At 39.4% G+C, this 22,915-nt stretch overlaps 1 protein-coding gene across 1 annotated transcript in view; it reads right to left on the minus strand.

Annotated features, from left to right (window-relative positions):
• The window catches only part of LOC122839861 (exportin-4), a 58,656-nt gene that overhangs the window by 10,758 nt on the left and 24,983 nt on the right, over positions 1-22,915 (minus strand). Inside the window, exons 8-13 of the mRNA XM_044131861.1 lie at positions 12,512-12,669; positions 4,748-4,922; positions 3,484-3,660; positions 3,252-3,394; positions 2,144-2,289; positions 621-798 (exon numbers count right to left, since the gene is read on the minus strand). Of these exons, the coding sequence (XP_043987796.1) occupies positions 621-798; positions 2,144-2,289; positions 3,252-3,394; positions 3,484-3,660; positions 4,748-4,922; positions 12,512-12,669 (977 nt within the window). The remainder of the gene's footprint in view (positions 1-620; positions 799-2,143; positions 2,290-3,251; positions 3,395-3,483; positions 3,661-4,747; positions 4,923-12,511; positions 12,670-22,915) is intronic.

The following is a 22,915-nucleotide window of genomic DNA, read 5'->3' on the forward strand; positions in this document are numbered from 1 at the left end:
ACTGGTTAATATAAAAAAATAATCACCAGATCAGTCCTTCACTGTACTGATGTTAAATTAAGTTGCAGCTTTTCACACGTTTTCTTTTAAGTGTTTCATTGAAGAAATGCTACTCTTGTGCATTTTAGGCAGTAAAAAGTGTATTTCCTTATTGAAAAAAGGAATTACATATTTGCACGTTTTAATGTCTTTCTAATATTGAATAAAAAAGGTTCAAGTGCTTAGATAGGAATAAATTTGAAGAATGAGCCCATTTCTTTTTTGACTCATCATTACAATATAAAATAGAAATGTTGGTGTCAACCCGGCTAAAATAGAGCAACAAAGTAGCTAAGTTGGTGACAGAGGAGAAAACTATGATGAGTCGTGGTTGAGACGCTGATTTTCAAACCTTTTTTGTTTTTTGCAGATTAATTTTATGTTAATTAATCGGCCAAATTAAGGAAATCGAGTCCAGTTTATGGGCGCACCCCTGGCTAAAAGCATTAGATGTGTCGACTCCAAACACCAAACAGCTGATCCCAAAAACCTCTGAGCGTGTTCATCCACCAAAACCCGACAGGCGCTGTGACAAACTGAACCGGCCCGACCCAGAGACCCGGCGGGACCAGCAGCGCTACCTGATGACGGAGTCTGTGCGGTTGCAGCCCGGTATGGAGGAGGCTTTCTCCCCCGGCGAGCCGAGGATCTGCAGCGTCGTGTTGATGTCGACTTCTGTGGAGTGTTTGATGGAGAACTCCATCACCTCAGAGGGGATCATCGGGGTTTCGCCCTGAGGATCGTCTGCCAGCAGGTAACCTGGGAGGGGGAGAGAGAGAGAGAGAGAGAGAGAGAGAGAGAGAGAGAGAGAGCATCCATTATTTTTAACATAAACATTCAACTTTTACTTTATTTTGTCTATTTTTTTTACATTTCAAATTGATCAGTTATTCATGGTTCGCTCACTTTTCCCACAATAAAATTCAAACACTTTTCAAGTATTTTCAAACTTTTCCAACTCTACACTTTGGAGACAAAAACAATACAAATAAACTAAAAAGAAAAAAAAAAGTTTTACTTTATACGATTCTACATTATTTATTACTGTTTATTATTAATAATGTCTACATTCTGCTTAAAGTAAAATGAAATATAATGAAATTTGTTTTGGACCGTTTCTCTCTCTCACACTATAAACTAAACACCAGCTTAACAAAAATAATATAAATAAAAACACTATTTCAATGTCTTAATGCATAAAATATGAGACATTGTTTATCTCAGATTAACTAGTTGATGAGAAATTAGGAGTAATAATATTCACTACAAATTGTATTCATGTAAATTAACGTCTTGCTCAAATTAAACGCTTAAAAACAACAGATGAGGAAAGTCACAAAAAATCTCTAAAAAAAAAAATTTCTCACTAATTTTTCTCACATTTAGCAAATAGAAATGACTGTTGATCCTAAAAACCTGAAACAAGAAAAAAAACCTATATCTGTCTTTTTATTAGGGGCATAAAAATGTCTGGTTTCAACTATAAAAGACGTTTTCCAAATTCAGACTTTTAATCCAGACTTTTAAGATTCCACGTTATTACAAAACCCTGCAGCTTGAGAATCAAGCACTTTCAAGGACTCTGTACAGAAATCAAGCACTTTCCAGGATCTGTACGATTATGAGTTTGTACTACAGTGTGTCTAAAGTCCTGGGTTATTACTTTCGTGTAGGTATGCAGAGTTCTGCTGTACTCTGTAAAACATTGTAAAAACAATTAAAATGGATCTCCTCTGTGAAGACGCCACACCCAGTCCAGAGTGTAAGTTAACGGGCCGTAAACCTCAATAAAGCTTTGAACTGCTCTGCAGACGCAGACTGCATGTCACGAAGCCGCAGCGCAGGGTGGTTTCTCTGTTATAAATATAACCAGTAAAGTTTAATAAACTGCCCTGGAAAAGTCATTTCTGACTTTAATAAAACATTTCTCTTGTAGACGTGCGGAACACGACTCCTTGTTAAAGTCTAAAGAGTTTGGATCTGGTTTTATGTGGAGTTTTGGCGGACTGGCTTTTGGATTTCTCTGCAGTGAAGCTCCTTCTGACCGGCGCCGAATCAAATCCGTCTTTCTCTTTTTTTATTTTTTAAAGAACCAGCTGCTGACCTGAGACCAGTATGAGCCAGTGGATGTCCTCGTACAGGTCGTCCAGGACTTTGCGGTCCACTGACCCCAGGTCGGTGGAGGCCATGAGGTGCTGCTGGGTCCTCTGGAGCTGACCGTGCAGCCGGTTCACCCGGTCCTCCAGCAGGCTGCGCAGCGGGGAACAAAGAAATGGCACGTGTATTTTTTATTTTTTTTTGTAAAGCAAATATGCATGAAAGTGCAAATGTATTCATAATCTTTTATTTCTGTATTTTGTGGCGTCAAGGCCATAAAATTCAACGTATTTTAGTTACATCAACACACAGTCGGATACATTTGGAAACTGGAAGGAAAATGAAGCTTTTTTTTATCCGCAACCCTGTTTTTTTTTAAATTATATTTGTATAGATAAAATCAGAAAAATGTGTTGCACACATATTCATCGAGTTGCTATAAATCTAAATATTTGTAGAACATTTCTCTCCAGTCACAGAAACACTTCTGGTTAAGTCTCTTCCACGTATTCACATGTAAAACATTTATCTATATTTTACCCTTTCATCACTGCCAAACAACTGAAGCTCATCAAATTGTAAGGGGAGCAAAGTATACTTTAGGTTCTCAACTGGATTTAGGTCTGGACTTGGACTAGGCCGTTGTAACAAATAAAAATGCTTTCATCTAAACCAAGGAGGGTCAAAGTCAGGTGAGCTGAGCTGATTTTGTGCGCCCAGCAATTCAAGAATAAATAAGGACAAAAGTACAAATTTAAATATAAATCTACTTACAAAAATGTTAGACGCAACATAAAGTGATTATCTCTGCAAATCCTTTTGGTTTCCTTCTGTTTTCAAGGTTTTCCCATAATTAACCTTCCTAAAATAGTCTTTTTTTTTTTTGCCAAAAGAGATTTTGACAAACAAAAAACATGCAACTTTTGTCAAAGAAGATTATTTTAATTTAGACATCAGAATAATTTAGAATAAAAGTTGTAATTTAGTTTCGTCTTATTTCCAATGTACTAAAAACTAGACAGAAGAAAAAACTTTGAGATTGTTTTTCTCTTTTGGTTGTAATTCTAACATGACAAGATGTGATCCTGCGGTCAGATAATCACTTGTCCTGTCACCTTGTGAGCAGGGGGATGCAGTGGTCCGCCGCCACACGGCCCAGCATGCCCACACTGGACAGCTGGTCTGAGAACAGCTCTCTGTCGTCCTCCTGCAGCTCGTTGATCTCCTCCGCCTCGTGGGACGATATGCCGTTTACAGACTGTTAAAATAAAAATAAAAAGATTAAAAAAAGAGAGAGAGGAAGGAATCGGATCAGCGGGATTACTCTCGGGCGTCAGGTGGCCTCACCAGGTTCCGCGTGCCGTCCGGAGCGGCCAGGTGGCACTGAATGTAGGAGTTGAAGACCTGGATGGCGGGCTGGACGAAGCAGCCGCGGGGAAAGTGCTCCTCGTCCTGGACGAGCGTGAGCCACGACTCCAGCAGCCGGTCGTACGCCTCCATGTAAACCATGTCGTCTTTATCCAGCTGGGAGGAGGAACGAGAAGGCAAGGAGTCAAATTCACAGCAAACTGTTTGACACCAATGGCTGCAAAATCATCAGGTTCTGTGTTCCGTTTTGTTTTTTTTTAATCATCAGTGTTGTGTATTAAGGGTTTGTCCATTCGTCCCACAGTAAAATTCAAGTACTTCAGTTTCCAAACTGTTGCAGCTCCACACTCTGGAGGAAAAATGCAGACAAACGTAAAGAAAAAAAAAAGTTTTAATTCACTATGATACCGTTTGTTACTTACTGACGTAATTGTGTACTTAATTACTCAACTATTATTATTAATGTTTTGTGACAGCAGCTACATTCTAGAGCAGGAATAAAGTAGATTAAAATAAAACAAAAACTGTTTGTTTTGAAACGTCTCTTTACATCCAACTAGCACCAAAACAAAACACTAACAAAAGTTAATCTCCCAGTTTCAATAACTTGAAAATATAAGACAACCTTTATTTCAGCTACACAGATCAATATTATTCCAATTAGCTAAATGAGCAAAATATTCATTATATTAAAACAACTTCAACAATCTGTTTTGATTGTTGATTCCATGTTGCTTTGTGTTTTTGTGTTTGATTTGATGTAAAGCACTTTGAAATGCCTTGTTGCTGAAATGTGCTATACAAATAAAATTTGTTGATTGATTAAATAAATTGTGTCCTTGCTCAAATTAAACGCTCAAAAACAGACAGTTGAAACCAGATATTTACCTAAAGGAAACATTTTTAGGTTAGATATAATTACCGACAATATTTTAATTCGCTAAATGCCAGAAAATACAGCAAGAGCATTTTTTACAGAGATTTTATTTTGAAACTGTTTTGCATTGAGTGAATAAAAATATCTGGCTTCGACTGGAAATTCTTCCAAACGTTTGATTTGCATTTTGTTGCAAAGCCGCGCACTTTGGACATCAAGCACTTTCAACGGAAATCAGGCCCATTCCAAACCCTGAAAAACACCCGATTGAAAAGATTTCAACACCTACATGCATCTAAATGTGTAACACGATGTGACGAAACGTCTGCCCTCGGGAGAAGGCGGGCTGAATGCGCCGCGACTCACCACCTCCTCCAGGGCGGCGCTGCGTCCAAACGAGCAGGTGAGGAGTGTGAGGCAGTTGATGAAGGAGGTGAAGAGCTCGCTGGGCAGCGCCGTCAGGATGCTCCGGGGGAACATGGTGATCAGGTTGGAGATGATGTTGGAGATGCCCACCGCCTCCGAATCCTCGATCTCGATCCTGAGGACACAGAAACCGCCACCGTCTCAAACTCGGACACAAAATAAACATTAGCAACCATCAGAAGGGGAGTTTGGTTCACCAATAAATGCCCGGCTTGTGTTTTTATTAGAGAGAGGAAAATGAAAATGTAAGGAAAACAAGCCGTCTTTATTTGGTTTAAGGTTTCCCAAAAAAAACAAAAAAACAAGTCTGCCTTAGTCAGAGGAAAAACAGACTTCAGAGTGAGGCTGAACGCCAGTGGTTCTCCAGTTCGCCCACTGGGGACAAAAGAAGATGATGATGACATAAAAATCAATCTTTAAAGGCGGCAGGCAGCCTGACCCCAGGAAATGTTCCCACAGATGCATCCCACAGTCTTATCTGTGCTTCAGTAAAAATTAAGTCAAACGTGGAGCTTTGACTCGAACGTCAACAGTGGTGCAGCTGGCAGCAAGAAGCTCCTGGGTTCGATTCCCAGAGTTTGCATGTTTTCCCTGTGCATGGGTGAGTTCTCACAGGTTCTCCCAGAGACCAAAAACATGAACTACATGAATTCTACTGAGGTGTGTGGGCGTGTGTGTGTGTGTGTGTGTGTGTGTGTGTGTGATTGTTTGCCCCATCTGTCTCTGGGTTGGGCCTCCTTGATGGATGGACATCATGTCACGATGTTATTCCCTCAACAGAAACATACCTGGAGCGCTGCTTTGATTCCTTCATACTTGAGAAATCCTTTAATCTCCATGGCAACCATTCAGCTGTTCTTAAAGCCTGGTTGGACCTAGCTCCGCCTTTAAGGACAAAGCTCCTCCTCTGAGCTGCAGTTTTAGAGGTTCCAGCTCACAGGACGCTCCTCCCCCACTCGGCTCCTTCAGACTAGCCAGCAGCAATTAGCAAACACCTGGTGGAGCTGAGCATCAGCTGAGCTCGTTAACAGAACTACTTCTCAAAGCTGGTAAAACGTTGCTAAAGGGTTAATAGAGCAGTGAAGCTGCGATGACTTCCTGAAGGCCGAGTTTCAGGAGTTTTTAAATAGACAGAGGCCCGATTTCAAGGCGTCACTTTAGGAAGTAAAATTTCTTTTGATATTTGATATATAGCATTTCATAATAACTGAAGGTAACACTTGTTTGTCCTGTGAAATGTCACACTGCCTGGAAAATACACAATACTGGCCCTTTAAAGGTTTTGCACTTGATTAGCAGCATCTGACTGTTACTTTCTCTATAATTTAGCGCAGGGAGGCGGGATGCGTTTAGTTTTCACTCATAATGCTTTCATTTGGGGGTTTACTTTAGTGCAGAAATAACCAACAAAGGTAGAATCTTTAGTGCTTTTTCAACATCTGATTTAATTTATTCATTAAAACAGATTTTTTTTTAATGTTCTGATATACAAAAGAAGGAGTGCTTTTTTTAAATTATTATTAACTCTTTTTAGACCATGACTAACTGATCCAAGAGATTTGGATGAAAAACTTGAAGATGAAGCGTCTGTTTCTCTTCCCACTCTGTCCCAGTGAAAGAGCTACATTGTGTGAGGAGCCCTGCTAAACCCTATCAGATGGAGCTAAATTGCGTGCAGGACTGTTCAATCGCTGCGGATCGGCCGTCCCTCTCTGCATGGCTTTCCGATGAGGCAAGTGGAAAAAAGCTCCAAGAATAGGTGATTAAAGACATAGCAGTGGAGCGGGGAAGAGAGACAGAGAGAGAGGAAGAGGAGAAAAAGACCCCTTTCTCAGCCGGTGTGTGGGGACGTTATTTATATCAAGCCAAGTAATCATAGCCTCTTATTTCCAATGAAAAGACAACGTCAACATCTCTCACGCACACAGACTTTATGGAAACAAATGCGTCTAATTATCCCTTCTTTTTTTTTTTTTTGTCACTTTTAGAAATCTTAATTGCCAAGAAATAAAATAGCTTTTTTAGTAAAAAGAACTAAAATAAGCAGCCAATAACTATGTAAAAAAAAAATAAATAAAATTAAATAAATAGAAGAACTGAGCTTGGAGTTATAACTGCTTTAAAACGCTGCTCACATCCAGGACCTGCAGACGGACGTCAGCATCAGCTCAGAGATGAGCTTCTGTTGAGGCTGAAATTTAAATCTAATCTCAAACTCCAGTCCTCCAGTCGCTGTCCTGCAGGTTTTAAATGTGCCACAAGTAGAAAACACTGGAATGAAATGTCTTAATTTCCTCCTCCTTGTGTAGATCAGTTCTCCAGAGCCTTCATGACCTAATTACTCTAGTCAGGTGGTGCAGCAGAGACACTTCTAAACGTTGCAGGACGGCGTCCCTCCAGGACTGGAGTTTGAGACCCCTGATGCAAAAGCAGTGAAGTGTTTAAATACTCTGATTTACCGTCATTTAGGGCCAAGTGACGGCAGGATGCCTGCGATAAAGTGGGTGAAAGCTGCACTGGCGGCATGACTTGCAAAAAATAAACACTCAAGTGTGTAGCATTAATACTGTTATAATTTGATTCTTGCAAATGGACCCAGGACAGCAAATAATTGAACCAGATATTGTGAAAAACCCCCCGAAAACAATTCAGTAACAAGATTTATTTGTTTATTTTTTTAATTTTCATCCATCCACAATTTCTGTTTTGGCAACTAAACAACTTAGTTGCTTAGTTAGTTTCACCAGAACATCTCAACATTTTGTGCTGCATTAAACAACAAGCTTTACCAAAACATGTTACTGGTACTGAACCGGACCAGTACCAGTAACAGTGCTTTTATTTTTATAATTGGCTAAAATTTAAAGAGTCCAAGCAGTTCTTTGCAATACCGGTGCTGCGATGGTAGAAAACAGGTGATTTTTTGTGAAGTCATCTCTCCATTTTTGATTTTGAACAGTTATATTCTGTTTATACTGTTTACTGTTTACTGGCAGTCATCAGCTGTCTATTAGCATTCAGATGTAGAACCAGACCTGAAGCTTATGAACAGGAGCAGGAGGAGACAAGTTCTGGATAAAAACACGTCAAACTTTTGAAAGACAACAGCTGCGTTTCCATTACAAATTTGTGCAAAACTTTATTGATATTCTGCAAATGTCAAAAAATAAATAAATGGTCACAACAATTGACTCGCGCGACGCAAATTAAGTGTTACCATGGCAGTTTTGCAGCTCATCTTAATGAAAACACTTTAAAAATGTGAGTTTTATTCAAACTGACACATTTCCATTCAGCCAATTTATTTTCCCAATTCCATCCAGCTTAATTTTATGGAAGCAGAGACGGACTGAGAGCAACCAACCCTGGACAGGCTGGACCAAAAATAATGCGAGCCTCCAATATGGAAGCTCCAACATATTGTGCCAAACACAACATTCATCATTAAGAATTTAAAATAGTTTTTTTCTCCCTCACACTCTCTTTGTGTTCATGCAGCTCCACATGACCGCCTCTTTGGTGGAGATTCATGTAACTCAGGTTTAGACTTTGTTACTATAGTTTCACATCACATGAGTCTCATCATCGACAGCCAGATTTTACCACTGATAAAAACCACAAAGAAGACGTCGATGACAGGAAGTAGTTGGATGATGTCGGTGCAGCGTGTTTTCTAAAAATTTATCACAAATAGGCCTGTCACGATAGCAAATTTTGCTGAACGATTAATTGTCTCAAAAAACTATTGTGATAGACGATAGTATTGTTTGAAGACCTTTTTACACAGATTTAATGGAAATGACACAATAATGCATGCGATTTCCTGCCAAAGATAAATACACTTTATTTTCTAAAGAACACCCAACACTGGAACTGATAAACAAAATAAACAAAACAACCAAAAATAAAAATAAAATTGATTCTCAGTCTCCATTAACAAAAATGTACTTGAATAAAAAAGAAATAACATAAAGCCAAAGTGTAAATTAATACTGCATTCAACCAAAAGAGTGCAGATTATAAAGTCTGTTTACCATATTGCCCTTCAGTAATCATTAGATTTAAATAGAGAAGATGGAACATCGACTACCTGATGCAATAATTCACACTACACGTTAGTTCACACCTACATTTTACCCTTATGACAATCTTAGAACTTTTATCGTTCTAAGATTGTCTCTTGTTATCATCCTGTAGTGTGTGGTGTGTTACGCTAAATCGTTGTGGTGCTCCGATCTAAATCAGGGGTTTTTCCCCACTGGGATTGTTACCGCAGCCTGTTGAATGTGACAGGTAGCCAATCAGAAAGCGCAGATTCTCCTCCTGCTTTCTGAGGGGAAATTACTGAGGGGAATCCCAAACAGCTGACATGGCGCAACCCGAAGTCCAGCGGAAATTGGAGATAATATGTGGAAACAACATTAATGTTTATAAAACATTTGGTGCAAAGAATATAGAATTGACAAGAGGAGGAGTTGGAGCAAAATCGCTACGTTGATGAACCCGGTAACTTTTCAGCTGTTCTTCGTTAACGTGACATAAATCGGTCCTAATGATTTTCATTCAGTCAGGACGTTACGCTGACACTAGAGCCACATGCACTGCAGGTAGATTGTAGTAAAGCATTGATTAATGCCTGGTTTTAAAATTAGTTAGCTGGACTTGTAGCCATTATTTTGTGCCCACTGTTGGACACCACACGGCACATCGAACCCGATGGAACCGTTATACCTAGGATTTCTGTCGGCTAATGTGTGATCTCAGATTTTGAAAATGGGCCGACAATCGACTGACAGCACTAAGATGGTGTCGTGTGCGCTGGACATTACACTGAGGAAATGAGGAAGGGAGGGTCAGTGGAGAGCAGCGGAGTTGAGCCTTTTTTCATTTAGTGTCATCAACAGGAAGAGAAAAAGGCTGAAAGAGACGATAACGGCGATAATTAAAATGATGTTGATAGTTTTAATTTATCGTACGATTAATCGATTTCTCGTTTATCGCGACAGGCCTAATCACAAACAAACTTATTCAAGTGTGATTTTAATTACGTTTCCTATTTGACAGAAACAACACAATTGTGAAACAGTGTTTTTTTTTTTCAACATTAGCAGAATATCAACAAAGCTTTGTACACGTTTGTTTCGGACACTCGGCTGCTGTTAGCATTCCAGCTGATTTTGTGCTTCAGGTAAAAACAGTCATCTTGCATATGTAATGGTTTTATATTTGAGTAAATACTATAAAACTCTGCTCTCTTTAATCACGTTTACTGTAGAGCCGTTCGACAAACAAACACTTCACGCAATTTACAGCTCAGACAAAACACCAAAGTGTTTCCACCTCATGAAAAGAGTTGGAGCTCCATCATCAGTTCAGAGCTCCAGGCAAATCTGATCGACAAGCCCCCTCGGTTTTATTACAGGCTCTGGATTTTAAAACACACCATTATTCGCCCGTGTTTAAAGGAAAGCAAGTGTGGCGTTTTAATCCTGTTGTGTCTGAAAAAAAGAACAAACAAAAAAAACAGCATGAGGATAATAATTTGATCCACCACAGCATGAATGCGGTTTCAGACACATCTGGGGAGCATAAGCCACTGGCTGCACTACGTACTCAATTTGTTCCCATGATGCAATGAGGGGGCATTAAAACCGAGACTCAACAAGCAATTACTTCCTGTAAATAAAGCTGAACTGGTTCAACGCACAGCGTCCTGCTGCTGACGTTGGCCTCCGACGCTTGTTGAGTCTCCGAATTTAAAACACGAAATGTGAAAGAAAGAAAAAAGAAAAAAATCCAGCACATCTGCTCAAAGATGAGAACTGAGGGTTGTGAGCATCTTTAGCACGTTGCGTTCAAACCTTCCGAAAACAAAGTGAGACAAATTGAAAAGTAACACAAAGCAGTAGCTGCAACCTTTATCTCTCCGGTTCCCAGCTGCCTTCAAGACTGAAGTAATTATTGAATACTGGCGTTCTGCAGCTCCCTGGCACTTTAATGTGATTTTTGAAGGTTTAATGGTGGAAAACAATAAAAGGAAGGCTATTAAGTTAAAAGCATCAGGCATTAGAGAGAAAAGTTAATTCGGGGTTCAGTGGCTCAGGCTGGCTGCTGCAGCGGCGCCCGTCTTCACAGGGCGGCCGCTTTCACTTTCAGCTCTCAATTAGTTCCTGCAGGTCAGTTCTTAAGCTACACCTGTCAGTGTTGTGGCTTCTGACGAGAGGAAAGTGGACGACTTGTCAAAATGTCAGAGGAAATCATGAAAGTAATAAAAGTAAGAAAGAAAAAAAATGAAGAAAAAAAAAAAAAAAACCAGGTGACGATTTGTTCCCGAGGATCAGCAGCAACTGCAACACACACACGCACACACGCACACACACTTGTGGCTTAAACGTGAAATCTTAGTATCCACCCATCATTTTGTATAGATGATAAAATAAAAAAAGTTCCCAAAGCGGCCCAACTTTAATCCCATTTCAGCAACATTTTAGAAAAACTAAGGCAAGAAATTGACCAAAAATAATACTAATACCAGTACACAATTTAATTTAAAAAATCCCAGCCACATTTTAGATCAAAAATACTTTGGCAAAATCAGACATTAAAGTGAGAAGGCCCAGAAGCAGCTCCAGTTTTTGATTTGGTTCATAAGGCTCTGTCCATTTATTTTATAACATGTATTCTCCTTTTATATTGTCTTATTAAATGCCAAGGGTGTGTACAACCTAAGGTCTAACTGCATCAACTGGATAAAGTAAACTGAATGTATTGTTTTTTTTCTTCATTTAAATAAAAGAAAAACAACAAAAAACATTTAAAATCTACTTGCAGGCTGTTGGTTTTGAAGGGCTTCGATAGTTTTGATAACAGAGAACGAATTAGTTTAGTCCATGTGATCACTGATGTCCAGGATTGGGACATCAATGCATTAAAGTCTTAAAATTTTTAATGCAATTAATCTTTTTTTATTTTTAAACATACATAGGTTCTGGCAGGAACCTTTGCACTTAAGAGTTTCTAGTACGACCCTAAATCTGACGCACAAGTGACATCCGCAAACACCAGCGATGGATGACGAAGCTCCTTCTCTGGGCTAATTGTTGCTTCAAAAATCTGATTGGATGCTGGAAAAGAATATTATCGAGCTAAAGACAGTTAGCCTCTCAGCGAAGACATTCAAGGCTAAAGTAGCATTTCAATGCTAAACATGAAGCTAATGTCAGCGTCCACATTTCTAAAGAAGGATTTTTTTCACAGAAGTTTATGAATGATAATCTAAATAACAGATAAAAAAACAATATTGTTGAGCTCGTATCTCTATTCATGTAATAATTTACCTGCATTTTTTATTGAAAATATCGCAAAGGTTTTCATTAAAAAAAAAATTAAATACAGATCCAGCAATTAACCTGATTAAATATCTTAACCAAGTCCCATCACTACTGATTCCACAGGCTTTCTGAAATATTTGACGGAAAGCAACATGTTTGAAGCTTCAGCCACAGTAAAGGAGGGAATATCATCTACCCAATGCAGCACAACGTTGTGGTGCGTCTCCGCAAAGCAACAGCACAACACTGGGATTTTCATTAAAAAAAGATTTTAAACCGTCTGAGCAGCAAATTCTGCCCAAAACCGTCGAGTAAAGCATGCAAGCCAATGATGTGACTTCCAGGTTAATGGCGACAGAAAGCTCGCACTCACCCGTTGATCATACTGAGCAGGCCTTCCACCAGGTGAGCCAGGTAAGACACCTGGGCGCTCTCGTCTGGGAAGACGGGCCCGTGCATGGAGGCCAGCTGGGCCAGGCACTGCAGGGAGTCCTGCGCCATGTCAGAGTCCTCCCGGATCTTCCTGTGAATCTGCAGGACAGACAAACAGACGCGTCTTTCTCAGACTGATCTGGTTCTTTGCGAAACCGATTGGAAAATTAGACGTGCAGTACTTGGAAAGGTACGGACCAGATATAAAACGTGGTTATTTCTTAATGTACAGAATGTAACTGGTTGGTGTGGCGATACATTTTGTTGGACGATAAATTGTCCCAGAAATTATTGTGATAAACGGTGATACTGTTGTTTTGCAACCATTTTGAAGTAATATATTGTTTTTCCCTCTCAAAGATCAATACATTTTCATTTTGTAAATGGAACTTATCACTGAAACTGGAAATAATGATTAAAAAAATGTATAGAAAAATATATAAACCAAAAAAAAATAAATAAATAAAAAGCACAACCAAAACCACATATAAGATAGATTATGAACTCTGTAAACAAAACTGGCCTTCATTAAAAATATTATTCATCAGGATGGAAATGAATGACCTTATTTTAATTCATCATCTGATTAATTGATTAATTGGTTACTGTGGGAGGATTAGCTGCAGCCAGCAAACCAAACGGCTCATTTTCAATCAATTTACAGAGACTGACAAATATTTCTTTAGTTATAAAACACGACAAACATTCTCCTCTCTGTATTTTGTTTTTTTGGCAACAAAATAATCTCAGTTCAAACCTGAGAAAAAAAAAAAAGAAGAAGAAAAAAAAAAGTCAAACAGAGTTAAAAATACGAACAAATGCTAATTTCAAACATTTCTGGAGACGGTGGTGAGGATAAATGCTAATAACAGAAGCTATAACAGATCTACTGCAGCCAAACGTTACAGCAAATCCAAATGGATCTTAAACTGGGCCGAGCAGAACCAGAACAAAGCTGAGAGAGGACAGAGTCCCGCTGACAACTCTGCAACGCTTAAAACACACGTCAACACAAGGCTGGGGTGTTTATGAGTTTGATGCTTGTTTTAAAAAGTTCAGATTCTAAATCCATTCCTGTTTTTGGCAGATGGTCGATTTCTTGCAGAAATGCAGTTTTGACTTATGCGACTTGATGGAAATAATAAAAGCCTTCAGCCTTAATTCCACATGACATTAACGCTAAAATCGTTTATTTTTTTCTAACTTACAAAAGTTCAGCACCTTACAATACTTAAAACATTTTGCCAACAGAAAACCGTTCTGTTAGTTTTCATTTTATTTAACCACCTGAGTGAAGAAAATCAACTGATTTGGCAGCAATTCACTGCAACCGAACATTGTACCTCCCTTATAATAAAAAACCAACATCAAGCTTGACTTTTATTTAACACATTCTTTAACGCTCACTAGATTTTATGAGAGTTCATATAAAGATACAATGCAATCTGCTGGCTTTCCTTAGAAACTTATTAAACTAATTTGAATAACAATCTGCGCTTAATGCAGCGTTTGATAACTAAGATTAACTGCAACTTTTGTACATTTGAAGTGAAAAGACAATTTTGGTAAAGACGACATTTGCTGTGGATTGTCCCCGAATTGATTTTCACTAAATGTGAGAAAAGTGATGAATTTACAAAAATTACAGCCCAGCATTTATTGAGTGTGAAGAGGAAATGACGTGGCCACTGTTTGCTGTTTTTAGCTGCTGCTGAAAAGATTGTTAGAAAAAGAAGCTTAAAAGGAAAAGATTTACTTTTCCCCTTAACGCAATTGCAATTCTAAAAATGTAAAAAGCTCTTTGATTTTTATTTCCTAAACTCTTCTCCTTACTCTGTGGAAAGGATCTAAAGGTGAGTGAAAGTTTTATTTTACTTGTGCTCTGATTACATTTTAACCTTGACACCCGACAATATTTAGCTTTGCCAGGGAAACTTCCCACAAGAAGGAAAAGCTGCAGTGGAGGAGAATCAGAGCCAACCAAAGTTGAGCAGGATTAATACTCACTGGTGCAACAAAAAAAACAAAAAAACAACAACAACAAATATCCGGCCACTCCGACTTCAGCGCGACCCTGTGGTCTCCAATCGATCACTTCAGATTGTCTCAATTAACCTCCTGAGAGGAAAAGATTCAAGTCCCGATGAGAGAGAGAGAGAGAGAGAGAGACGGAGAGGCCGCCGCCTGGCACGGTCTCATGGCATCAAGCGTCCGATCCTGGGATTGATCCGAGTCGAGCCGTCACACTCCGACAGCAGGGGGAGAAGCTCGGGACGGAGCGCGGCGGGGGCAGCAACGGCACCACGGCGAGTCATCACAGCAACATGTGTTTCCACTGACGGCCCCGTGCAGATGTGCGGAGCTCCAGCGAATCAGCCAGTTCTTTCCTTCCTTTTTCCCCCCCTGCTTCTTCCTCCACGTCCTGAACCGTCATCCTAATAAATCCAGAGTGCCTGCATCTTCAGCCGGTGCCTCGCACATAAAACCATCACTGGAGCACTCAAACTTTCAGCCTCCCCGTCTTTTTTTTTTTTCTTTTTTTTTTCCACCCCTTCTCCTCCTCTTCTCACTCAATCCCCTCCGGATTCTTTCCTGCTTCGTTCCGACACTCTTCCTCCCCCTCTCTCCGCTTTCTGATCTCCAGCTGTGCCGCCCTGTCGCCCGCTTGGTAGCGAGCCACGCCGCTCGGATGCTAGCGTGCTCTAGCCGCCACGCCGTAGCCTCCAGTGCTGCCGCTCTCTTCCAGAGCGTGAAGTCATCCTCTGGAAGAGCTCTACGGGAGGAGAGGAGGAGGAGGAGGAAGAGACGAGGACGTGGGGGTAAACTGGTGAGTAAGTGAGAAAGAAAGCGAGAGGGAGGAGTGAGAGAGCAAGCACAGGGCCAACAGATTGAACAGCGCCAGCTCTGGAAAAGCAGCTGCTCCAGCGAACGAGCCATATCACGCCAGTAATGTCAGTCGCCTTGAGTTTGCCTATAGTTAGACACGCCGAATGCTGCGCGGGTATTTCTGCCTGCGCGAGGCGGGACGGAAGGAAGAATTAGGAATACATCGATATGAACACAAATAAAAAGGGTTCTACACACGAGTCCTTCAATTCGGTTTGGTTTCTGCACCGATCCAAAATTATTATCTGCGTCGATCCTGATATTGAAAGTATAATAATAATAATCTAGATTGTGTATCGCTGACAATGTGGCCGATCCATAAGGGCAGATCTACTCAGTCTAATTCTGTATTTTAAATCCTGACTGATGTCATGCTTTATTATTTATTTTACATGATATTTAAAATTCCTAATCACAATTTCTGAACCATGTAAAAGAAAGTTTGTTCCATGTTTGACCAAGGCAGTGTTTCAGTGTCTTTATCATTTATTTTACATTGGTTGTTATCCTCCTAATTGGACAAATTAAAGCTTTTAAGTGTTTGACCAAACTTATGGAGCTATTTATGTGTGGCGTACTGGTGCAGAGCTTTCAAATAAATTTGTAATTCTGTACATTTATGTCTGTGGGTTGTTTTTTTTGTTGTTGTTTTTTTAAATAAATGTCTTAAGTCAACTCAGCAATGTTTTTCTGTGTCGGATCAATATCTGCCGATACTAATCCTCAGATATCGGGATCGGAAGTGAAACTGAATGGATCGGTGCGTCTCCACGCAGTACAGCAGTTTTAAGGTGTGTTTCCATCACAAATGTGTGGAAAAAACTTTTCCATATTCTACTAATATTTACTAAACTCAAAAAAATGAGGGGTGAAAGGTCAACTTTACTCTTCTGTTTTCAGTAAGGGAAGAAGTGGCCACAGCTAAATATTAAAGGAAACTCTACACCCGCATTGCTTTTCAAAAATAAACTAAAATTCAGAGTTTTACAAAACCCAGAGCCTCTGATGAATACACTGTGTACATTTTATAAAGAACCACAGCCGACTAAAACAACGTTGATGCATAAAATCTAAAATACAGAGTATGACTTTTTATTTCCCTCTTAGTCTTTTTGGTGAGGTTAAAGTTTTTGTATCCTGGCTGAAGGGTGACGGGTCAGTTTAAGGTCAGTGGCCTTATTCAGGAAGTGAAATGCCTCCTGAATAAAGTCCAAAACATATTTGAGTGTCACACCTGTCACAGTTTACTGGTCTCTGAGAGAGCAAACCTGGATTATTATCCTATCAATATATGACTTGACAGTGGTCTCAATTTTATAGCTGATTGCAATAATTACTGGGACAATTCATCATCCAGAAACATTTGTTATTGTGGCAGGCCTACAAATAATCTTAAGAGTTTTTGTAGCTTTGGAGAAAACAAATTAAATCAAAGTTGCTTGTGCATTTTACATGCTTCGAATTATTGCATTGCGGCAAAACAAAAACATAATAATGTAATTCTTTAGATTCAAACTAGGGATGCAAGGCATCAACTAATGAGTTAATCTAGAGTTGATTGATCTCAACAAGCTCGTTAATGCGACACTTCATGAGCTTGTTCGTCTTTCTTTCTAAACAAAACCTCATAAAGTGCATTTTGCATCCCACACCGGACTCTGTTCCAATTCTCGTATGGCCCCGCCATCTTTATTTCTGTATCGACTGGTTCCGCTTAAGGAAGACCGTCAGGGCCCTCTTCTGGATGGCAGCCAAACTACAACATTAAAATAAGGTCTAAGTGGACGTTATTAGTTAATTGATTGGAACTAATTTTAATCTAATAAGTCATTAAGAGATAATCAACAATCGTAAGTCGATTAATTGTTTGCATACCTAATTAAAACAGTAAGAGACATTTAAATTACACAGCAGTAATGTTGACAACTGATTTGATTAGTTGATCTTACATCAATTTAAGGTCAAGAAATGCAGGAGAAACTAACAATTATGACTCAAAGGGGCTTCAAGGTTCTCATCTAGAAAATTAAAAGCCCTTTGTTGAAGAACAAACTCAGCTGAGGTCTACGCCAAACCGCCTTTGTTTCAGTAATGATGGTACACGGTCATAAACTCTAGCATTGTGTGGAAGAATCTAAAGTTAGAACGATGTTACTGTAGGAAATTGGCATCTGAATTGACTCCAATTCAAATGAGACACTGAGTACCGAAACTCAAAAACTGGCAATACTAAGAAAAATTTTGTAAGAATGACTATTATCTGGAGAGTGTAAGTACTTAAACTCTCCAGCATAAATAACGGTAAAATAACGATTGCCCCGCTGAGGAAATGGAGTGAAAAAATTGGAGAGAAAAAGATAATATGCAGTAAAGTAGATGAAAAGGAGGATAAAAAGGAAGCGAGAGCGAAAGAGAGGCGGTGCCAACGATATTTATAGCAGACAAAGCCTGGTGTCTGTTACCACCGGGGGGCTAAGAGGCTCGTCTTTCTGTCCCTTTTTTTTTTTTTTAAATCAACACCGCGCTTCCAACTTATTGTCTTTCCCACCATCCGCCTCCCTCTCAGATCGTGTTACCGTGTGCCTGCAGGGCTCTGCTGCAGCCTCTTCTCCCGGCTGATTGGGTTTGTTTGAGTAAACACGTACAACCCCAGCCTCAGTTTTCTCCCTTTGTGGGGACAAGTGCATGCCAAGCCTATAAAGAGCAGCACTTTTCATTCTCCTTGCTGCCCAAATTAATCCGACATAATGTTTTATATGGTACAGCCTGTGATGGGCAAATCTGAGATCATTATCAAACCGAAAAACAAAACAATGTGTTTCCTGAAGGGATAGTGAATAGGAGGAAAGACTCCAAATATTTAAGGGGGTTTTGTTTGCTTTGTTTTTGTTTACTTCAGCCCACATTTTGTTGCTCTGACCAATGTTCGTGTTGCGTTTATAAAACACTTTTAATTTTGGAAATCAAAACTGAACAGGGAAATTAAAGAATAATTTAAATACATGACATCATGCTGCAAAACCAGAGTCGTTTTGTTTTTTTTATTTTAACAACTGCAGTGTGCTGGTTCGTTTATTGTTTTATTGTTGATGGATTGTGTTGCATCCACTATTTTTCTTCCCTCTATAAAACTGCTGCTCTCCCACTGAGAAATGAAAACATTTCATCGAAGCATCGATTATAAGATTTAGTGTGAATATCTTTCGTGGTCTCTTCCCCCACCCTCTGTCTCTTTCTTTTCTTTTTTGTTGTGGTGCCGCCGGTCCGTACTGAAAAGCAGCCAGCATTTATTCTGAAGGAAAAATAAACGTCTGCTTAGTTTCCAATCTCCAACATACTGTTTATCCTGTAAACGCTCTGCCGCTCACAATCACATCCACAATTCCCTCTTTCCTCCTCCCCTCCATCGTTTCTCTTCGGCTTCCTCTCATTTCCTTTTGATTTGATTCATTGTTGTGTTTTTTTTTGTTCCACAATTAGCCCTATTCATATTCTCGTCTGAACCTCGGCTCGTTTTCTTAGGAGACAGAATGATAATTATGAGGCCGTGAGCGTCTCTTCAGCTGGACAGACTGCACTGTTGCTTAAACACATTTCCAGAATTTATTTTTGTTTTATTCTGTCTGACGACGCAGACAGAATAAAAACAGAATATCCAGGGTCTGGATAATACAATCGATAATGATCTCACCCCGGTATTAGTTTACCGACTTCAGGATTTACTGCTGCTCCCGTCACGAAACGCACAGATTGGCCAAAAAAAACCGCCTTCCCCTCATGCTTAACCCTGGAAATAAAAGCAAATTTCAAATGTATTACATACCCACTTTTTGATTCTTTGCTGCTGACAACACTGTTGCCATAGCGACCTAGAAAATACGCTGGATGTTTACAACAGTGCTGCTAGATTTAAAGAATGTCCGTCCAGTGCAGAGTCGCCGTGTTTAGGTCAGATCAGGTTTGGTTCCTTCGCTGACAGATTGCTGCATCCCAGGTGCACCAAGGAGCGTCGCAGGAGGTCCTTCCTCCCAGCAGCTGTTTGACTCTATAAGAGGGCTGTCCAGAGTGTGGCCCCTGGGGCCCCCCGAGTACAAGTCAGCAATGCTAACAATTTAGTAAAAAAAACCCCAAAACAAAACAACAGAATTTCCAAATTTTTACGGGCTACAGATTTTTGTTCTAGTAAGACAACAGTCTGAATCCCTTTTTATACTTTTCATCTTTAATTACGTACAAGTTTCATTGAAAAGAAAATGTTGCGCAGGTTAAAAAAAAAAAAGCACTTGTAATTGAATACATTTTGTAGTTTCTTTTTTTTTTTTTAGAACTTAGAATTTTATTATTTTTGCAGAGCAATAATACAACCATGCATTAAAGGTACATGACACAAATGTTGACAATATAAAGTTTTCCATAAATAAACATCTTAGTCACAAATGTAGGTTCATCGTCATACAACCCCAAAATAAGGATACAGTTTGGGAGGGATAGCTAGACATCATATGCCAAGAGACAAACTTGTTGGGTTTATTTACATCAACATTGCTTCTGCTGGCCCCCAGCGCAGGCTAAAAGTGTTTTTTTGAAGTCTTAATGAGTAGGTTATCTTTTCCATTCTATACAATTCCCTTACTTTTTGGACCCATAAGTCATAGGAAGGAGGCTCCAGCTGCATCCACCTCATTGTGATGCATTTCAGGGCAGCTGTAAAAAGGACATTTAACAGATATGCTTTGGCCCGTCCTTGCAAACCATCTGGTATAATACCAAGTACCGCAACTGCAACATCCTTTGGTACAACTCCTGGGAAAATATGGTTTATAGTTCTGTACACCTCATCCCAAAAGTTTTGAAGTTTGGGGCATGACCAAAAGATGTGTGTATGATTGGGGACAGCTGAGCCACAATTTCTCCAACACAAGCTTGGTACTTTAGGATCCATCTTGGCAACCACATCTGGGGTCCTGAAATATCTGCTAATAATTTTCCATTTATATTCCCGCCACGTATTTGAGTTTGTAACTCTATGAGCCTCAATCCAGACTCCCTCCCATGCCTCGTCAGAGATTATTTTGGCCGTCTCTGCCTCCCATCTTTGTTTTGTCCAAGTGGTTTCGTTAAGGTTCATTGACAGAAATACACTATATAACTTTGCTATAAATTTTTTATCTCCTCCCCCTTTCTGGTAATGGATTAGAAGGTTTTCTAATGGTGTTGGATTTAGCACTTTTTCCCAGTCCTTGTGTGCGAACAAAAAAGAGCGCAGCTGTAAGTATCTAAAGAAATCACTTTTTTGGAGATGAAAATTCCTACATAACTCTTCAAACGACATAAGATTGTTTCTGTCAATCAACTGATGAAGAAATGTAAGCCCCTGTTCAGCCCATTTAGAAAAATTTTTGTCCAAGAGATTGGGTGTGAAAGATTTAATATGTCCAATGCTTGTTAATACTGATAAACCTCTCGGCAGCTTGAAAGAAATTCGCACTTTGTTCCAAATGTCAAGTGTGGTTTTAGTCCACAATGGCAGTTCCTTTACTGGGATATCTAAAAATGGCAATACCTTTAATGGTACTGAGCATTTTGCTTGCTCAATGCTAAGCCATCTTGTTTGAGAATCCTGTTGGATCCATGAAATTAAAGGCTTTAACTGAGCTGCCCAGAAATAGTATTTTAAAACCGGAAGCTTGAGACCCCCTTCCGTCTTACTTCTTTGTAGTGTTTTATATTTTATGCGGGGGCGCTTGCTTTGCCATATGAATTTTGATATAATTTTATCCAATTCAACGAATGTGGACTTAGGTATGCCAACTGGTAACATTTGGAACAAATACAATAATCTGGGTAACAGATTCATGCGAATGGTTTCAACGCGACCGAGGAGGGACAAAGGCAATGCTGACCATCGCTCCAGGTCTTTTTTAATTATATCCAGTGTTTTCGTGTAATTGACGTGATACAAATCATTTAATGAGAGGGGAATATTGATGCCTAGGTATTTAATGCCTTCCCTTGGCCACCTAAAACCGCTCTGTTGTTTAACCCCCAATGGAATATTGCTATTGACATCCATTGCCTCTGTCTTATCAACATTTATTTTATAGCCAGAAAAATGGCCATAAACAGAAATCATTTCCCTCAGACGTGGTATTGATGATGTAGGATCAGACAGATACAGAAGTACATCATCTGCATAAAGAGATATTTTATGTTCCTCTGTGCCAATCAGAATCCCTTTAATTTCATCATTGTCCCTGATAAGCTGGGCTAATGGCTCGATGCTAATTGCAAACAAAAGAGGTGACAAAGGACACCCTTGTCTGCATCCGCGTTCCAACTTAAAACTTGCCGACCTGAAACCATTAACTCTTACAGCCGCTTGTGGGGATGAATATAATGTATGTATCCAATCTATGAATTTGGGCCCAAATTTAAACCTCTTTAATGTTTGAATAAGGTATTTCCACGACACACGGTCAAAAGCTTTTTGGGCATCTAAAGATATTACAGCTGTCATAGCTTTATTTTCTTTTTGGTGAGACATAATATTTAATAAACGACGCAGATTATTTCCATAGTGCCTCCCGACAATAAATCCGGTTTGATCTGGATGTATGATTTGATTTATTATGACATTTAATCGTCTTGCCAGAATACCAGTTAGAATGCGTACGTCCCCATTCAGCATGGATAATGGCCGATATGACCCGCAGTCAGTGGGATCTTTACCTTCTTTATGTAATACAACAATTGTGGCATCAGACCAGGATGGCGCCATTGTTTTAGTTTCTAAAGAAAAGCGGTATGCTTCCAATAAAAGTGGAGTAACGATGTCTATGAAACATTTATAGAATTCATTTATGAAACCATCGGGGCCAGGACTCTTATTATTTTTAAGGGATAAGATAACATTTTTAATTTCTTCTACTTGAATTGGCTTATCTAATTGTTTAGCTACAGTATCAGATAATTCTGAAATTTGTATATTTTGTAAGTAGTCACCTATTTTATTCTCATCACTGCAAGTGTCAGTGTCTCGGTATAAAACCTTGTAAAATTCAGCAAATGTTTCAGCAATATCCTTTGGTTTTAAGATGGATTTATTGCCCGATTTCAGCTTTTGAACAACATTTGAGGACTGTTGTTTTTTAAGTCGGAAGGCCAGAAGTCTGCTCGCTCTATTTCCATTTTCATAATACTGCTGCTTAGCAAAACGAAGGTTACCTTCTATCTTTTCTGATAATAAATCTTGGAGCTCTCTACGTGATGTATTCAAATCATTCAGAATTTTGGATGCTCTAGTCTTTTTATGTTGAAGATCCAGATCTCGAATTTTATCTTCTAAATATTTCTGTTTGGCTGCTTTTTGTCTTTTTTTTGCTGTGGTGTAGGAGATGATACTACCTCTTAAATAGGCCTTTGCACAGTCCCACAGCATGATAGGAGATGTGTCAGGGGT

The sequence above is a fragment of the Gambusia affinis genome, linkage group LG11, assembly GCF_019740435.1.
Source record: "Gambusia affinis linkage group LG11, SWU_Gaff_1.0, whole genome shotgun sequence".
Classification (NCBI taxonomy): domain Eukaryota; kingdom Metazoa; phylum Chordata; class Actinopteri; order Cyprinodontiformes; family Poeciliidae; genus Gambusia; species Gambusia affinis.